Genomic DNA, 17,318 nt, shown 5'->3' on the forward strand with positions numbered 1-17,318 from the left:
CAATTAAATTGGGAAATAATGGCCACTCCTGATCTGGTCAATTTGGCTAATTAGCTATCTAAAACAATCAAACACACAGAAAAACGCAAGACCATTAAAATCATGAATTTGCAGCTGCAGCAACTGGCCACTGCTGCTCAGTGGCCGCCTCAACAGAAAGACCAAAATTCCTCTAATGGACCCTACCAAGATCAAGGCCCCAACCCGACCACTGGAAGAAGCACCCAAAGTTAAAAAGAGGGCCCTATCAGCATCCCAAAGCCCCTCACCCTGGCCCCTTTCATGAACTCTCTGAGAAATTTGAGAAGCACCTCCCTTTTTTAGACACCCACAAATAGGGATGCTCTGGAAGAAAGTGTTGGGGTCTTCCCAGTATTCCCACTAACACCGTTGGGAGAACTGGACCATTTTATAGGAGCTGAAGCTATTACTGCTCTTCTGAACACAGGAGCAACTTTGTCTAGAACCTCACCAACCTCAAGGCTCCCCGTTCCTCGAAGTACAGAAGAGGTACAAATGGTGGGAGTTTCCAACACAGTTATGAAGGTAAGCAAATTGTCCCCATTGTCTTTTTTTGTTTTTCAGGGGAGAGCGCGCACGCAGTACCCCACCACCACAAATTACACAGTCGAGTTTTCCCCATTTGGGGAAATCACAGGGGTCAGCACACTCGCAGTGCAGTGAGTGAGGCTCACCCTGGGAAAACCACCTTCATGATCATGGTATCTCCTCTGCCAGGTAAGTATCCCATTGTCTTTTGAGATAGGCTATTTTCAGGGAATTCACCCCAGTTCCTTCTTGTTCCTTCTGCTCCTGTACACCGTTTGGGCCAAGACCTACTGGAAAAATTACAAGCTAATATTTCCTTTTACCCAAAAGGGGAAATACATTTACAAATTCTTGACCCCTTGAGATTTACTTCTGAATCTAGTACTAATATTGAAATTCCTCTTCTTGCTCATACCTTGTCAATTCTCAGTCATAAGGATTTGCTAGATTCTGTTCCTCCTACCTTAAGGTCCACCTCTTCAAATGACATAGAATACATTCATTCAGCACCACCAATTAAGATACAGATAGACCCTAATAAATCTTCACCTCACCTCAGACAATGCCCTCTCAGGCCTGAGGCCCTGGAAAGAATTCATCCCACTGCCAAGGTACACCTCCAGAAGGGTCTCATAATCCCATGAACTAGTCCTTGTAACACAACAATCCTTCTGATATTCAAGCCTCATGGTCGAGGTTGTCATCTTATTCAAGATCTCCGAGCCATAAACAATATAGTCATACCACGTAACCCTGTAGTCACCAACCCTCATACCATTCTCAATTTAATCCCTTTAAACACACAATTTTTTACAATCATAGATTTATATAGTACTTTCTGCACCATTCCTGTCCATCCAGATAGCCAATACCTGTGTGCCTTCAGGTGTGAGGGATGTCAATTTACTTGGACTATTATGCCTCAGGGCTACATGGAAAGCCCTACTTATTTTTCACAAATATCGAGACAAGACTTGGCCAATGTGAATTTAACCCATGGCTCTACTTTACTCCAATATGTTGATGACCTTTTGTTATGCTCCCCCACTGAGGAAGCAAACCTCAAGGTCAGGCTACATCTCCTCACTCAGCTAGCACACAAAGGGCATAAGGCCTCAAGGGATAAGCTCCAATTTGTTCCAACTCAGGTAAGATACTTGGGTTATTTGCTTATGCCCCTCCCCGAGGACTACTGCTTCATCCTACACACATCCAGGGCATATCTCAGTTACCACTTCCTGGCACCAAATGTCAATTGAGAGGCTTTCTCAAGCTAGGAAGCTATTGCAGAAGTTGTGTTCCCAATTTCTCCTTGTATGCACAACCCCTTTATTCCCTTTTAAAAGACAACAGAGACCTTCAAGATGTCGGAAGAGTAAGACTTAGAGATCACCTTCCTCCCCACAAATACATCAGAAATACATCTACATGTGGAACAACTCCTACAGAACACCTACTGAAAGCTGTCAGAAGACCTCAGACCTCCCAAAAGGCAAGAAACTCCCCACGTACCTGGGTAGGGCAAAAGAAAAAAGAAAAAACAGAGGCAAAAGAATAGGGACAGAACCTGCACCTCTGGAAGGGAGCCATGAAGGAGGAAAAGTTTCCACACACTAGGAAGCCCCTTCACTGGTGGAGACAGTGGTTCAGCTGGAGGGAAGCTATGGAGCCACGGAGGAGAGTGCAGCAATAAGGGTGCAGAGGGCAAAGCAGAGAGATTCCCGCAAAAGGATCAGTGCCGACCAGCACTCACCAGCCTGAGACGATTGTCTGCTCACCCGCCAGGGCAGGTGGGGGCTGGGAGCTGACTTCGGAGGTTACATTCCAGGGAGAGGACTGGGGTTCGCTGCGTGAACACAGCCTGAAGGGGGCTAGTGCACCACAGCTAGCCAGGAGGGAGTCTGGGAAAAACTCTGGAACAGCCTAAGAGGCAAGAGACCATTGTTTTGGGGTGCACGAGGAGAGGGGATTCAGAGCACTGCCCAAAAGAGCTCCAGAGATGGGAACGAGCTGCAGCTATCAGTGCAGACACCAGAGATGGGCATGAGATGCTAAGGCTGCTACTGCAGCCACCAAGAAGCCTGTGTGCAAGCACAGGTCACAATACACACCTCCCCTCCTGGGAGCCTGTGCAGCCCACCACTGCCAGGGTCCCGTGATCCAAGGACAACTTCCCCGGGAGAACACATGGCATGCCACAGGCTGTTGCAACATGACGCCAGCCTCTGCCACCTCAGGCTCGCCCCGCATACCGTACCCCTCCCTCCCTCCGGCCTGAGTGAGCCAGAGACCCCTAATCAGCTGCTACTTTAACCCCGTCCTGTCTGAGTGAAGAACAGATGCACTCAGGCGACCTACATGCAGAGGTGGGGCCAAATCCAAAGCAAAACCCCAGGAGCTGTGCGAACAAGGAAGAGAAAGGGAAATCTCTCCCAGCAGCCTCAGGAGCAGCCGATTAAATCTCCACAATCAACTTGATGTACACTGCATCTCTGGAATACCTGAATAGACAATGAATCATCCCAAAATTAAGGTGATGGACTTTGGGAGCAACTGCAGACTTGGGGTTTGCTTCCTGCATCAAATTTGTTTCTGGTTTTATGTTTATCTTATTTTAGTACTTAAAGTTTATTATCATTGGTAGATTTGTTTAATGATTTGGCTGCTCTCTTCCTTTTCTTTTATATATAGATATATATATTGTTCTCCTTTTTCTCTTTCTGAAGCTGTGTATGTATATGCTTCTTTGTGTGATTTTCTCTCTATAGCTTTGCTTTTACCATTTGTCCTAGAGTTCTGTCTGTCCCTTTTTAATTTATTTTTCTTAGTATAGCTTTTAGTGCTTGTTATCATGGGTGGATTTGTTTTTTGGTATGGTCGCTCTCTTCTTTCTTTCTTTCTTTGCTTTTCTTTTCTTTATTACTTTTTAATTTTTTATTTTTAATAGCTTTTAAAAAAATTTTACCTTAATAACTTTATTTTATCTGTTTTTTTTTCTTTCTTTTTTTCTCCATTTTCTTCAGAGCTGTGTGGCTGACAGGGTCTTGGTGCTCCAACCGGGTGTCAGGCCTGTGCCTCTGAGGTGGGAGAGCCGACTTTAGGACACTGGTCAAACATAGACCTTCAGGCTCAACGTAATATCAAATGGCAAAAGCTCGCCCAGAGATCTCCATATCAACGTAAGACCCAGCACCGCTCAATGACTAGCAAGCTACAGTGTGGACACCTTATGCCAAACAACTAGCAAGACAGGAACACAACCCCACCCATTAGCAGAGAGGCTGCCTAAAATCATAATGAGGTCACAGACACCTCAAAACACACAACCGGATGCAGCCCTGCCCACCAGAAAGACAATATCCAGCCTCATCCATCAGAAGACAGGGACCAGTCCCCTCCACCAGGAAGCCGACATGACCCACTGAACCAAAATTCACCACTGGGGGCAGACACCAAAAACAACAGGAACTACGAACCTGCAGCCTGTGAAAAGGAGATGCCAAACACAGTAAGTTAAGTAAAATGAGAAGACAGACAAACACACAGCAGATGAAGGAGCATGGCAAAAACCTACCAAACCAAACAAATGGAGAGGAAATAAGCAGTCTACCTGAAAAAGAATTCAGAGTAATGACAGTAAAGCTGATCCAAAATCTTGGAAATAGAATGGAGAAAATATACGTAATGTTTAACAAGAACCTTGAAGAACTAAAGAGCAAAAAACCAAGAATGAACAACACAATAAATGAAATTAAAAATTCTCTAGAAGGAATCAATAGCACTATAAGTGAGGCAGAAGAACGGATAAGTGACCTGGAAGATAAAATAGTGGAAATAACTACCGCAGAGCAAAATAAACAAAAAAGAATGAAAAGAATTGAGCACAGTCTCAAAGACCTCTAGGACAACATTAAATGCACCAACAGTGGAATTATAGGGGTCCCAGAAGAAGAAAAGAAAAAGAAAGGGACTGAGAAAATATTTGAACAGATTATAGTTGAAAACTTCCCTAAAATGGGAAAGGAAATAGTCAGTCAAGTCCACGAAGTGCAGAGAGTCCCATACAGGATAAATCCAAGGAGAAACACGCCAAGACACATATTAATCAAACTACCAAAAATTAAATACAAAGAAAAAATATTAAAAGCAGTAAGGGAACAACAACAAAAAACACACAAAGGAATCCCCATAAGGTTAACAGCTGACCTTTCAGCAGACACTCTGCAAGCCAGAAGGGAGTGGCAGGACATATTTAAAGTGGTGAAAGGGAAAAACCTACAACCAAGATTACTCTACACAGCAAGGATCTCATTCAGATTAGATGGAGAAATTAAAACGTTTACAGACAAACAAAAGCTAAGAGAATTTAGCACCACCAAACCAGCTTTACAACAAATGCTAAAGGAAAGTCTCTAGGCAGGAAACACAAGAGAAGAAAAAGACCTACAATACCAAACCCAAAACAATTAAGAAAATGGTAATCAGAACATACATATCGACAACTACCTTAAATGTAAATGGAATAAATGTTCCCACCAAAAGGCACAGACTAGCTGAATGGATAAAAAATCAAGACCCGTATATATGCTGTCTACACCAGACCCACTTCAGACCTAGGGACACATACAGACTGAAAGTGAATGGATGGAAAAAGATATTCCATGCAAATGAAATCAAAAGAAAGCTGGAGTAGAAATTCTCATATCAGACAAAATAGACTTTAAAATACAGACTATTACAAGAGACAAAGAAGGACACTACATAATGATCCAGGGATCAATCGAAGAAGAAGATATAACAATTGTAAATATTTATGCATCCAACATAAGAGCACCTCAATACATAAGGCAAATGCTAACAGCTATAAAAGGGGAATTGAACAGTAACACAATCATAGCAGGGGACTTTAACTCCCCACTTTCACCAATGGACAGATCATCCAAAATGAAAATAAATAAGGAAACACAAGCTTTAAATAATACATTAAACAAGATGAACTTCATTGATACTTATAGGACATTCCATCCAAAAACAACAGAATACACTTTCTTCTCAAGTGCTCATGGAACATTCTCCAGGATAGACCATATCTTGGGTCACAAATCAAGCCTTGGTAAATATAAGAAAATTGAAATCATATCAAGTATCTTTCCCAACCACAAGGCTATGAGACTAGATATCAATTACAGGAAATAATCTGTAAAATATACAAACACATGGAGGCTAAACAATACAATACTAAATAACCAAGAGATAACTGAAGAAATCAAAGAGGAAAAAAAAAATTTCAAGAAACAAATGACAATGAAAACAAGATGACCCAAAACCTATGGGATGCAGCAAAAGCAGTTCTAAGAGGGAAGTTTATAGCAATACAAACCTACCTCAAGAAACAAGAAACATCTCAAATAAACAACCTGACCTTACACCTAAAGCAACTGGAGAAAGAAGAACAAAAAACCCCAAAGTTAGCAGAAGGAAAGAAATCATAAAGATCAGATCAGAATAACTGAAAAAGAAATGAAGGAAACAATAGCAAAGATCAATAAAACTAAAAGCTGGTTCTTTGAGAAGATAAAGAAAATTGATAAACCATTAGCCAGACTCATCAAGAAAAAAAGGGAGAAGACTCAAATCAATAGAGTTAGAAATGAAAACGGAGAAGTAACAACTGACACTGCAGAAATACAGAGGATCATGAGAGATTACTACAAGTCAAAAAAATGGACAACCTGGAAGAAGTGGACAAACTCTTAGAAAAGCACAACCTTCTGATACTGAACAAGGAAGAAACAGAAAATATAAACAGACCAGTCAGAAGCACTGAAATTGAGACAGTGATTAAAAATCTTCCAACAAACAAAAGCCCACGACCAGATAGCTTCACAGGCAAATTATATCAAACATTTAGAGAAGAGCTAACACCTATCCTTCTCAAACCATTCCAAAATATAGCAGAGGGAGGAACACTCCCAAACTCATTCTACGAGGCCACCATCACCCTGATACCAAAACCAGACAAAGATGTTACAACGAAAGAAAACTACAGGCCAATATCACTGATGAACATAGATGCAAAAATCCTCAACAAAATACTAGCAATCAGAATCCAACAGCACATTAAAAGGATCATACACCATGATCAAGTTGAGTTTATCCCAGGAATGCAAGGATTCTTCAATATACGCAAATCAATCAACGTGATACATCATATTAACAAATTGAAGGAGAAAAACCATATAATCATCTCAATAGATGCAGAAAAAGCTTTCAACAAAATTCAACACCCATTTATGATAAAAACCCTCCAGAAAGTAGGCAGAGAGGGAACTTATCTCAACATAATAAAGGCCATATATGACAAACCCACAGCCAACATCCTTCGCAACGGTGAAAAACTGAAACCATTTCCATTAAGGTCAGGAACAAGACAAGGTTGCCCACTCTCACTGCTATTATTTAACATAGTTTTGGAAGTTTTAGCCACAGCAATCAGAGAAGAAAAAGAAATAAAAGGAATCCAAATTGGAAAAGAAGAAGTAAAGCTGTCACTGTTTGCAGATGACATGATACTATACATAGAGAATCCTAAAGATGCTACCAGAAAACTACTAGAGCTAATCAATGAATTTGGTAAAGTAGCCGGATACAAAATCAATGCACAGAAACCTGTTGCATTCCTATACACTAATGATGAAAAATCTGAATGAGAAATTAAGGAAACACTTCCATTTAACACTGCAACAAAAAGAATAAAATACCTAGGAATAAACCTACCTAAGGAGACAAAAGACCTATATGCAGAAAACTATAAGACACTGATGAAAGAAATCAAAGATGATACAAACAGATGGAGAGATATACCATGTTCTTGGATTGGAAGAATCAACATTGTGAAAATGACTATACTACCCAAAGCAATCTACAGAGTCAATGCAATCCCTATCAGACTACCAATGGCATCTTTCATAGAACTAGAAATAATTTCACAGTTTGTATGGAAACACAAAAGACCCCAAATAACCAAAGCAATCTTGAGAAAGAAGAACGGAGCTGGAGGAATCAGGCTCCCAGACTTCAGACTATACTACAAAGCTACAGTGATCAAGACAGTATGGTACTGGCACAAAAACAGAAATATAGATCAATGGAACAGGATAGAAAGCCCAAAGATAAACCTACACACTTATGGTCAATTAATCTACAACAAAGGAGGCATGAATATACATTGGAGAAAAGACAGTGTCTTCAACAAGTGGTGCTGGGAAAACTGGACAGCTACATGTAAAAGAATGAAATTAGAACACTCCCTAACACCATACACAAAAATAAACTCAAAATGGATTAAAGACCTAAATGTAAGGCTGGACACTATAAAACTCTCAGAGGAAAACATAGGCAGAACATTCTTTGACAAAAATCACAGCAAGCTCTTTCTTGAACTGCATTCTAGAGTAATGAAAATAAAAACAAAAACAAAGAAAAGAAACCTAACGAAACTTAAAAGCTTTTGCATAGCAAAGGAAACCATAAACAAGACAAAAAGATAACCCTCAGAACAGGAGAAAATATTTGCAAATGAAGCAATGGACAAGGGATTAATCTCCAAAATATATGAACAGCTCATAGAGCTCAATATCAAAAAAAAAAAAACGCAATCAAAAAAATTGGCAGAAGACATAAATAGACATTTCTACAAAGAAGACACACATATGGCCAAGAGGGACATGAAAAGATGCTCAACATCACTAATTATAGAGAAATGCAAACCAAAAGTATAATGAGGTATCACCTCACACCGGTCAGAACGGCCAACATCAAAAAATCTACAAACAGTAAATGCTGGAGAGGGTGTGGAGAAAAGGGAACCCTCCTGCATTGTTGGTGGGAATGTTAATTGATACAGCCACTATTGAGAACAGTATGGAGATTCCTTAAAAAACTAAAAACAGAAGTACCATATGACCCAGCAATCCCACTACTGGGCAGATACTCTGAGAAAACCATAATTCAAAAAGACACATGCAACCCAATGTTCATTGCAGCACTCCTTACAATATCCAGGTCATGGGGTTTCCCTGGTGGCGCAGTGGTTGAGAATCTGCCTGCTAATGCAGGGGACACGGGTTCGAGCCCTGGTCTGGGAAGATCCCACATGCCGCGGAGCAGCTGGGCCCGTGAGCCACAACTACTGAGCCTGCGCATCTGGAGCCTGTGCCCCGCAACGGGAGGGGCCGCGATAGTGAAAGGCCCGCGCACCGCGATGAAGAGCGGTCCCTGCACCGCGATGAAGAGTGGCCCCCACTTGCCGCAACTAGAGAAAGCCCTCGCACGAACCGAAGACCCAGCACAGCCAAAAATAAATAAATAAATAAATAAATAAATAAATAAATAAATAAATAAATAAAAGTAGCTATAAAATTTAAAAAAAAAAAAAAAAAAAAATATCCAGGTCATGGAAGCAACCTAAATGTCCATCAACAGATGAATGGATAAAGAAGATGTGGCACATATATACAATGGAATATTACTCAGCCATAAAAAGAAACGAAATGGAGTTATTTGTAGTGAGGTGGATGGACCTAGAGTCTGTCATACAGAGTGAAGTAAGTCAGAAAGAGAAAAACAAATACCATATGCTAACACATATATATGGAATCTAAGAAAAAAAAAAAGGTCATGAAGAACCTAGGGGCAAGATGGGAATAAAGACACAGACCTACTAGAGAATGGACTTGAGGATATGGGGAGGGGGAAGGGTAAGCTGTGACAAAGTGAGAGAGTGGCATGGACATATATACACTACCAAACGTAAAATAGATAGCTAGTGGGAAGCAGCCACATAGCACAGGAAGATCAGCTCGGTGCTTTGTGACTACCTAGAGAGGTGGGATAGGGAAGGTGGGAGGGAGGGAGACGCAAGAGGGAAGAGATATGGGAACATATGTATAACTGATTCACTTTGCTATAAAGCAGAAACTAACATACCATTGTAAAGCAATTATACTCCAATAAAGATGTTAAAAAAAAAAGAAGATGTGGTACATATACACAATGGAATATTACTCAGCCATAAAAAGAAACATATTGGGTCATTTGTAGAGACATGGATGGACCTAGAGACTGTCATACAGAGTGAAGTAAGTCAGAAAGAGAAAAACAAATATCGTATATTAACACATATATGTGGAATCTAGAAAAATGCTACAGAAGGACTTGTCTGCAAGGCAGAAACAGACACACAGACATAGAGAACAAATGTACGGACGCTAACGCGAAAGTGGGGGTGGGATGAATTGGGACATTGATATAGATATATATACACTAATATATATAAAATAGGTAACTAATGAGAACCTGCTGTATAGCATAGGGAACTCTACTTAATGCTCTGTGGTGACCTAAATGCGAAGGAAATCCAAAAAAAGAGGGGATATATGTATATGTATAGGTGATTCCCTTCACTGTACAGCAGAAACTAACACAACAATGTCAACCAACTCTGCTCCAATTAAAAAAAAATGGCGCCAAACATTTAAAAAAATGGGCAGAAGACCTCAATAGACATTTCTCCAAAGAAGACAGACATATGGCCAACAAACACATGAAAAGATGCACAACATCACTAATTATTAGAGAAATGCAAATCAAAACTACAGTGAGGTATCACCTCACACTGGTTAGAATGGCCAGCATCAAAAAATTTACAAACAATAAATGTTGGAGAGGGTGTGGAGAAAGGGAACCCTACACTGTTGGTGGAAATGTAAATTGGTACAGCCACTATGGAGAACAGTATGGAGGTTCCTTATAAAACTAAAAATAGCAGTACCATATGACTCAACAATCCCACTCCTGGGCATATACCTGGAGAAAACCATAATTCAAAAAGATACACGCACCCCAATGTTCATTGCAGCACTATTTACAATAGCCAGGACATGGAAACAACCTAAATGCCCATCAACAGAGGAATGGATAAAGAAGATGTGGTGCATATATACAATGGAATATTACTCAGCCATAAAAGTGAACGAAATTGTGTCATTTAGAGAGACATGGATGGACCTAGGGACTGTTATACAGAGTGAAGTGAGTCAGAAAGAGAAAAACAAATATCGTATATTAATGCAGATATTTGGAATCTAGAAAAATGGTATAGATGAACTTATTTGCAAAGCAGAAATAGAGACACAGACATAGAGAATAAACATATGGATACCAAGGGGGGAATGGGGAGTGGGATGGATTGGGAGATTGGGATTGACATATATACACTACTATGTATAAAATAGATAACTAATGAGAACAGACTGTATAGCACAGGGAACTCTACTCAAGGCTATGTGGTGACCTAAATGGGAAGGAAATCTAAGGAAGAGGGGATATATGTATACATGTGGCTGAATCACTTTGCTGTACAGCATAAACTAACACAACATTGTAAAGCAACTATTCTCCAATAAAAGAAAAAAGGATATTATTAGAGATGGGCAATTGCATGCTACAGCTAAGTAACAGAGGTGGTTTTCTGAAGGATGCACATTTGATCAACTTACTGGGCTTTGGTATAAGCCAATGGCCACCCTCCTCTTTCTGAAGCCACTCAAGAAACCATACTAAAATTAATACATTAAGTGACTCATTGGGGGAACTGATAAAATGATAGCCTGGGGAAAACAATACTTTTGGAAACCTTCTCCCAAAGTAGTAGCTGAAATATGTCAGAGGTGTCAGATCTGTCCTAAGTATAACCCAGAAAAACCTATTTATACTTCTCAGAACCACTTTCCTTTGCCTCCTGGTCCCTTTGCTATCTGTCAACTGGGTGTTATCTACCTGTCTCCCTCTCAAGGATACAAATATGTTCTGATGATGGTGTGCATGTATTCCCATTTGGTGGAAGCCTTTCCTTGCAGACATGCAACTCCCCTTACAGTGGCCAATATTGTTGGAAAGGATTATTCTTAATTGGGGAATTCCCCTGCAATTACATAATGATAATGGTGTCCATTTCACTGGACAAATTCTAAATGCTGTTTGTGAAATCTGGCCTATACTACCACATTTCCACTGTGCTATCATCCTCAATCTTCTGGTCTAATGGAAAGAACAAATGACATAATCGAGACCTAACTAGCAAAAATCTCTGAGGCCTTCGGCCTTCCTTGGCCTAAATTGCTACCCATAGTTCTGGTAAACTTAATATCTATAACCTTTCGAAAACACAAACTGTAACCATTTGAAAAAATTATTGAAAAACCCATGATTCTTGACTCAGGACTATATAAGCCCCTTCTAGTCAAGGGAGATCTTTTACATTATTGTCAGTCTCATTAAGGCTCTAAAAAAAATGAGCACCTGGTTGAAAACTTTTTCCACAGTGAGCTCCTGGGAGATGGAGATACAGAACACCACAATTTAAAACCAGTGGACTATGTTTATTGGAAAAGACGTATTTTAAAGGACTCCTTACAACCCAGATAGAAGAGACCCTATTAGGTACTTTTAACCAACACCCTGTGCTGCTAAACTTAAAGGCATTGATTCTTGGATTCATGTTTCCAATTTAAAAAAAAAGGTTTCCCCACCTGTGTGGGCCTCTGAAACAGTTGGAGACCTAAAGCTGAAATTGGCCCAGAAGTGACTCAGATGGCACCTAATGTAGATGGCTCTCCCAAGACTTTGGACAAGGCCAGTACTCTCCATGATCCTCACTGATGAAATCCCTCAAGTTACCCTCGTTCTAATTGCTGTCATCATAGAGTTGTTACATCTCCTTCCTTATGTAATAACTGATGAGGCATCAAATTGCCTTTCCTTCTTATAGACATACTTTCAAGGAGTGAAAATTTTCATGAATAGGTTGATGTCCAGGAATTAAAGTTTAGAGGAAATGACCCTGGCCCTTTGGTCCTTCGATTTTGACTATGAAGGACTGGAGAATTGAACTTTTGGGACTCCTCCTTGAAGTTACAGTTTTATTAATGCGCTTTGCCCTATTACATACAGTGGGCATCCTCCATGAGTGGTAATTCTATCTTGCATTAACTCTGCTGGGAATAAGCCTCTGGCTCCAATTCTTGCCCATTCGATTAATCTATTCCGCTTGGGATTCTTTCACCAACCAAGACCAGGAGTTACCCTTAGTCTTCTTTATATTAAAATGGTTGACTTTTCTTGGGATAGTTCTTTTACTAGAGTTATGTTATTTTCTCTCTTATTATCCACCCAGGCTCCTTATGCCTGGGAAAATAATGCCTTATTCTGCATTTCCTAAAGTCTAGCCACTGGAGGAAATCTAACAGACTATTGGATATGCCATCAGCACCCTAGATCATTCACTGAATACCCAGGATCCCCTTGCCTTGGCTATCTCCAATCTTACTGGTATCCCTCTACCATATCCTTTTCAGAATTCATCTATTCTCCAAGCATACCATGTTCATCTACTCAAATCCACAGTTCCCTTTCCTTGTTTGCCTTGTTTGGAGCCAGATAAAACCCAGAATATTCCCTTAGGAACATGTGTTCCAACGAGGCCCTTTGGTTACTCAGAAACATCAGATCCAGCTTCCAAACACCCAACTTTACTTCACTGTGCAAAAACAAAACATATTCTCATGATAACCCCCATGTATTCCTACAAGGAAGGCTTCTAGGCTGCTCAAATATAACCAACCCATGGTTGAATTTCACCTTTGACACCTCCTTTCTCTATGCTCCATCTATGTCTTTATTGGTGGTTGGAAGAGTACCACCTGGGGGATGTCCTGCCCCCACACTCTAACCCCACGTTTTCAATGTGCTCTAGGACTTTTAATAGTTCCTTTGACTGTGTTAAATTCTTCAGAAATTACCAAATGGCACACACACTCTACTTTCTGCCTATGCCAAGAAACCCCTTCTGAGGGATTTCAAAGGTTCCCAAGAATTATTCAAACCACGTGGGGAGTTGGAGCCATTGACAAAATTATTCGAAATCTCTCTGCTACCATAGCAGACACAGCTAATGCCACAGCTAGAGCATTAAGTGCCCAAAAAGACTCCCTGAATTTGCTTGCTCATGTTGTGTTAGATAAAAGATTTGCTTTGGATTACCTTCTTGCAGAACTTGGAGGTGTCTGTGTCATCTTAAATAACACCTGTTGTACTTGGATAAATGCCTCTGGTATAGTAGAAACTCAAATTAAGATCTTAACAAAAGAAGGCCAATTGACTTCATTCTGATAGTCTTAATACTCCCCTAATGTTTGATTTGTTTAGTTGGTTACCCTCAAACATTGGATCTTGGTTCAAAACTGTTCTGCAAACTGGGTTATTACTCTTAATAACTGTTGTCAGCTTCTTTATATTGATAAAGTGCTTGCTTAAATTGATTACTTCTATACTTAGCCATTCTACTGCTCAGTTGATGTTCACACAAGTCAGTAAACTCGAGGCAGCACAACATCACGGTGCCTCCAATGAATTTTACAATCCATCCATTGATTCATTCACACAACCACCCTCTAAGGGACATGATGGACCTGGAGCAGGCAACCAAGCCATTCTGGCTATGTGGGAATAAGAATTGCTCCAATGATGTTTTCTTCAGGAAAAAGCATGGGCAAAAGGGGGAAATGTGAAAAGAACTATGTCAGGAATGACTAAGACATGACCTGAGGACCTCCATGTTTGCTGCCCATGCTGGACTTTTGCTGAACACTCTAAATTAAAACTGCTAAAGAGGTGATGAGTTGCTAAAAGGAAAGAATAATGCTGAGAACCGGACATTATCTGGCCTAAGAAAACATAACTTTCCCTAGTAATGAATGAGATGCATTCCATAACTCAACCTTATGTACAGAATAATTTTACCCTCCAATCCAAATTGTTGGTAAACAACTTGTATAAGCCTGCATTGACGTCCCTCTTTTCCTCTAAAACCCTGGCCATTTCCTCTAGTGGGACACTATTCTGGTTTCTTCCAGACTTTCTGTGATCCCTGAATTGCAATTCTAAGATCCCAAATAAACTACCTTTTTGCCTCTTTACAGTTAGTGATCCTTAATGGTTGATACAAAAAAAGCTTAGTTACAAAAAAGCTTTCACACACATCCTTTTATTTAGTACTTACAACCACCCTGTGAAGTGAGGAGAACAAATTTCATTATCCCCATTTGGTAAAGGAGGAAAGACAGTCTCAGAGAGGTTAATAAATTTGTCCAAAGTCATAAGCTACTAGTTGAGGGGACCGGCATTCTAACTCGAGTCTTCCGGCTTCAAAATCCGTGCTCTTTCGATTACAACATACTGGGCTTTTATGTGTGTGTCAGTTAGCCTGGGCCACATCTGTTATGATGGATAGAAAAAAATTAAGCAGAGACTAGTTGTAACTCTTCTCTGATCCTCAGCCTGATAATAGAAAGAAAACTGACAGGAGGGACATGGAATTCGAATAGAAAGAGGCTGGAGTTGGGGAGGGAAAGAGTAGGCTCTGGAAAGAAAAGAAGTAGAAGAGGCTCTAACTGGGGGGTCAGCTATACACAGATGCCAGCTGGCCTGGCAATGTCACCTCTCGGGTTTTCCTTCCCGGCTGAGCAAGGCCAGGTCCACTCTGCTACACCTCCTTCCTTTCTCATAGCCCACCTTGGGGCTGGACAGATGCTTTTGCCCCCAAAACCCACACATGCATGCGGGGGGACTAGGGTGGGGGTGATGGTGGTGGTCTAGGCAACTGCTGGGGCAGGTCAGGGGCAGGAGTCAAAAGGAGAGTAGGGAAACGCTGGATAAAGGAAGTAACTCTCCAGGAGGCAATGCCAACTGCGGTGCTCAAGAAAGGCTGTTACAACTGCAGAGTGTATATAAAAGGCTGGAGTAAAGGCGTGTGTGAGGTAACGACTGGGGAGCCGGGAGGAGCTGGGGTCGGAGGGACAGGTCAGGGAGGGACCCGGCAGGCAAGCACCCGGCGCGGGGTCGGCGTCACGTGAGAGGACGGTTGGCACAGGACCACGTCTCCTTCGCGCCGCAGCCGCCAGCAGGCGGATCCCAAGGAGAAGAAAGTTCAGATTGGGTGAAAGAGGGTGTGAACCGAGGAATATCACTCGGGTCCCGCGCGGAAGAGGGCGTCAAAGAGCACCCTGAGAAGGCTTGAGGGGGCGTGCCTGGGCTCACGGCTGAGCACCGAGAGGGAGCCTACGGCTCCCAGCCTCGCCGAACTCTTCTCCTTACCTTGGGCACCGTGATATGGTCCATGACCGCGGTTCCCGCCACCCGAATGCCTCACCGCTCCTCGGGCTGCTGCCGCCACAACCGTTCTGCTTGCCTCCTTGCCTAACCCAGGTTCCAGCTCCCGCCCTCCCCGTACTGGATCAAGCTCTCGTCACCTGATCCTCGCGGAGGCTCCTATCGCGAAACTTCGCCCATGGCCGCTCCCGCCATCTTGCTTCCTGGCAAATGCCCTTTTCTTTGGGGGAGCTTGTCAAAATGCCATTCTTTTGGCAGGGGAAACTGCTAAATATACATTCTAGCTCTCTAAGAACACTTAGTTTAAATAAAATCCAGTGATTGTGAGCTTTTTCATATTTTTTAAGTGCAAAGCTACTAAGAATGTAGACAGGAGGCAAAACAGTGACATATTAGGCTCACAAATATTTCTAGGACTGTTTCCATTTTCTTAAGATTAAAAAACAACAACAGATTGTTCTAGCTCAGACTCCAGGTTTGGCCGGGGAGTTCTTAAGTCCAAGGCTCGAGTGCTGACACCCTTCTCACATCCCATGATGCTGTAAGGATTCTGAGCACCAATATCATTCCACTACTATTTAATGTTAACAGCAATGCACCAGGCAGAGATAATACAGACTGCCTTGTGGTGATGACTGGTTTTCTGAAGAGTTTCCTGTGAGACCTTGGGCAAGTCACTGTAGAATATTTTTGAAATGGTTTATAAGCATTTCCTCCTTCCCCTTATCCAGGGGGAGCCTACTACCATCAATCTAGTTAAAGCCTGGACTATTACAGTAGCCTCATAACTTTTGTCATCACAGATGTGGGGAAAGGACCAAGGACCCACTGGACCACCTCTCAGATGACATGCAGTTACTCAGTAGTGTTCTCTGAATCAGACTTGTGATGGCCAAAACAACAGTCTGGGAGTTGGAAAACCTGGGGTTTTTGTTTGTTTTTAACATCTTTATTGGAGTATAATTGCTTTACAATGTTGTGTTAGTTTCTGCTGTATAACAAAGTGAATCAGCAATACGTATACATATATCCCCATATCCCCTCCCTCTTGCATCTCCCTCCCACCTTCCCTATCCCACCCATCTAGGGGGTCACAAAGCACCAAGCTGATCTCCCTGTGCGATGCAGCTGCTTCCCACTAGCTATCTATTTTACATTTGGTAGTGTATATATGTCAATGGAAAACCTGGGTTTTACTTTCAGATCTGCCACTAACTTGCTGTGTGACCTTGAGCAAATCATGTCACCTCTCTGGGCCTTAAGTTGACCAAGGTTACAATGAGGGTATTGGCCACAGTTTGTAGGGTCATTTCTACCTCACTGTTGTGATGTTATGGTTTGAAATATCACCTTCCCTACAAAGTGATTTTTTCTTCTTTTAGTATCCATAACATTTGCTAGTTAAACTACTCATTCATCATATTTTGCTTTTTTCCCTAGCCTAAAAACCCTTCCCTCAATCCATGACCCGAGTATCGCTTCACTTCCACGTCTTCAGAACATACTCACTGCATGCTAAACACTCCTCTCAATTGGCTCTT

The 17,318-nt window shown here is 41.5% G+C and overlaps 1 protein-coding gene and 1 non-coding gene across 2 annotated transcripts in view; both read right to left on the reverse strand.

Annotated features, from left to right (window-relative positions):
* Nucleotides 1–15,857, reverse strand: part of MTMR8 (myotubularin related protein 8) — a 204,430-nt gene extending 188,573 nt beyond the window's left edge. The window contains exon 1 of the mRNA XM_059911077.1: nucleotides 15,763–15,857. Within this exon, the coding sequence (XP_059767060.1) occupies nucleotides 15,763–15,786 (24 nt within the window). The 5' untranslated portion in view covers nucleotides 15,787–15,857. The remainder of the gene's footprint in view (nucleotides 1–15,762) is intronic.
* LOC132358077 (U1 spliceosomal RNA) lies at nucleotides 583–746 on the reverse strand. The gene has a single exon (XR_009500430.1). It is a non-coding gene; the product is annotated as a U1 spliceosomal RNA (small nuclear RNA).
* Nucleotides 15,858–17,318: the final 1,461 nt, after the last annotated feature.

The sequence above is a fragment of the Balaenoptera ricei genome, chromosome X (assembly GCF_028023285.1).
Source record: "Balaenoptera ricei isolate mBalRic1 chromosome X, mBalRic1.hap2, whole genome shotgun sequence".
NCBI lineage: Eukaryota > Metazoa > Chordata > Mammalia > Artiodactyla > Balaenopteridae > Balaenoptera > Balaenoptera ricei.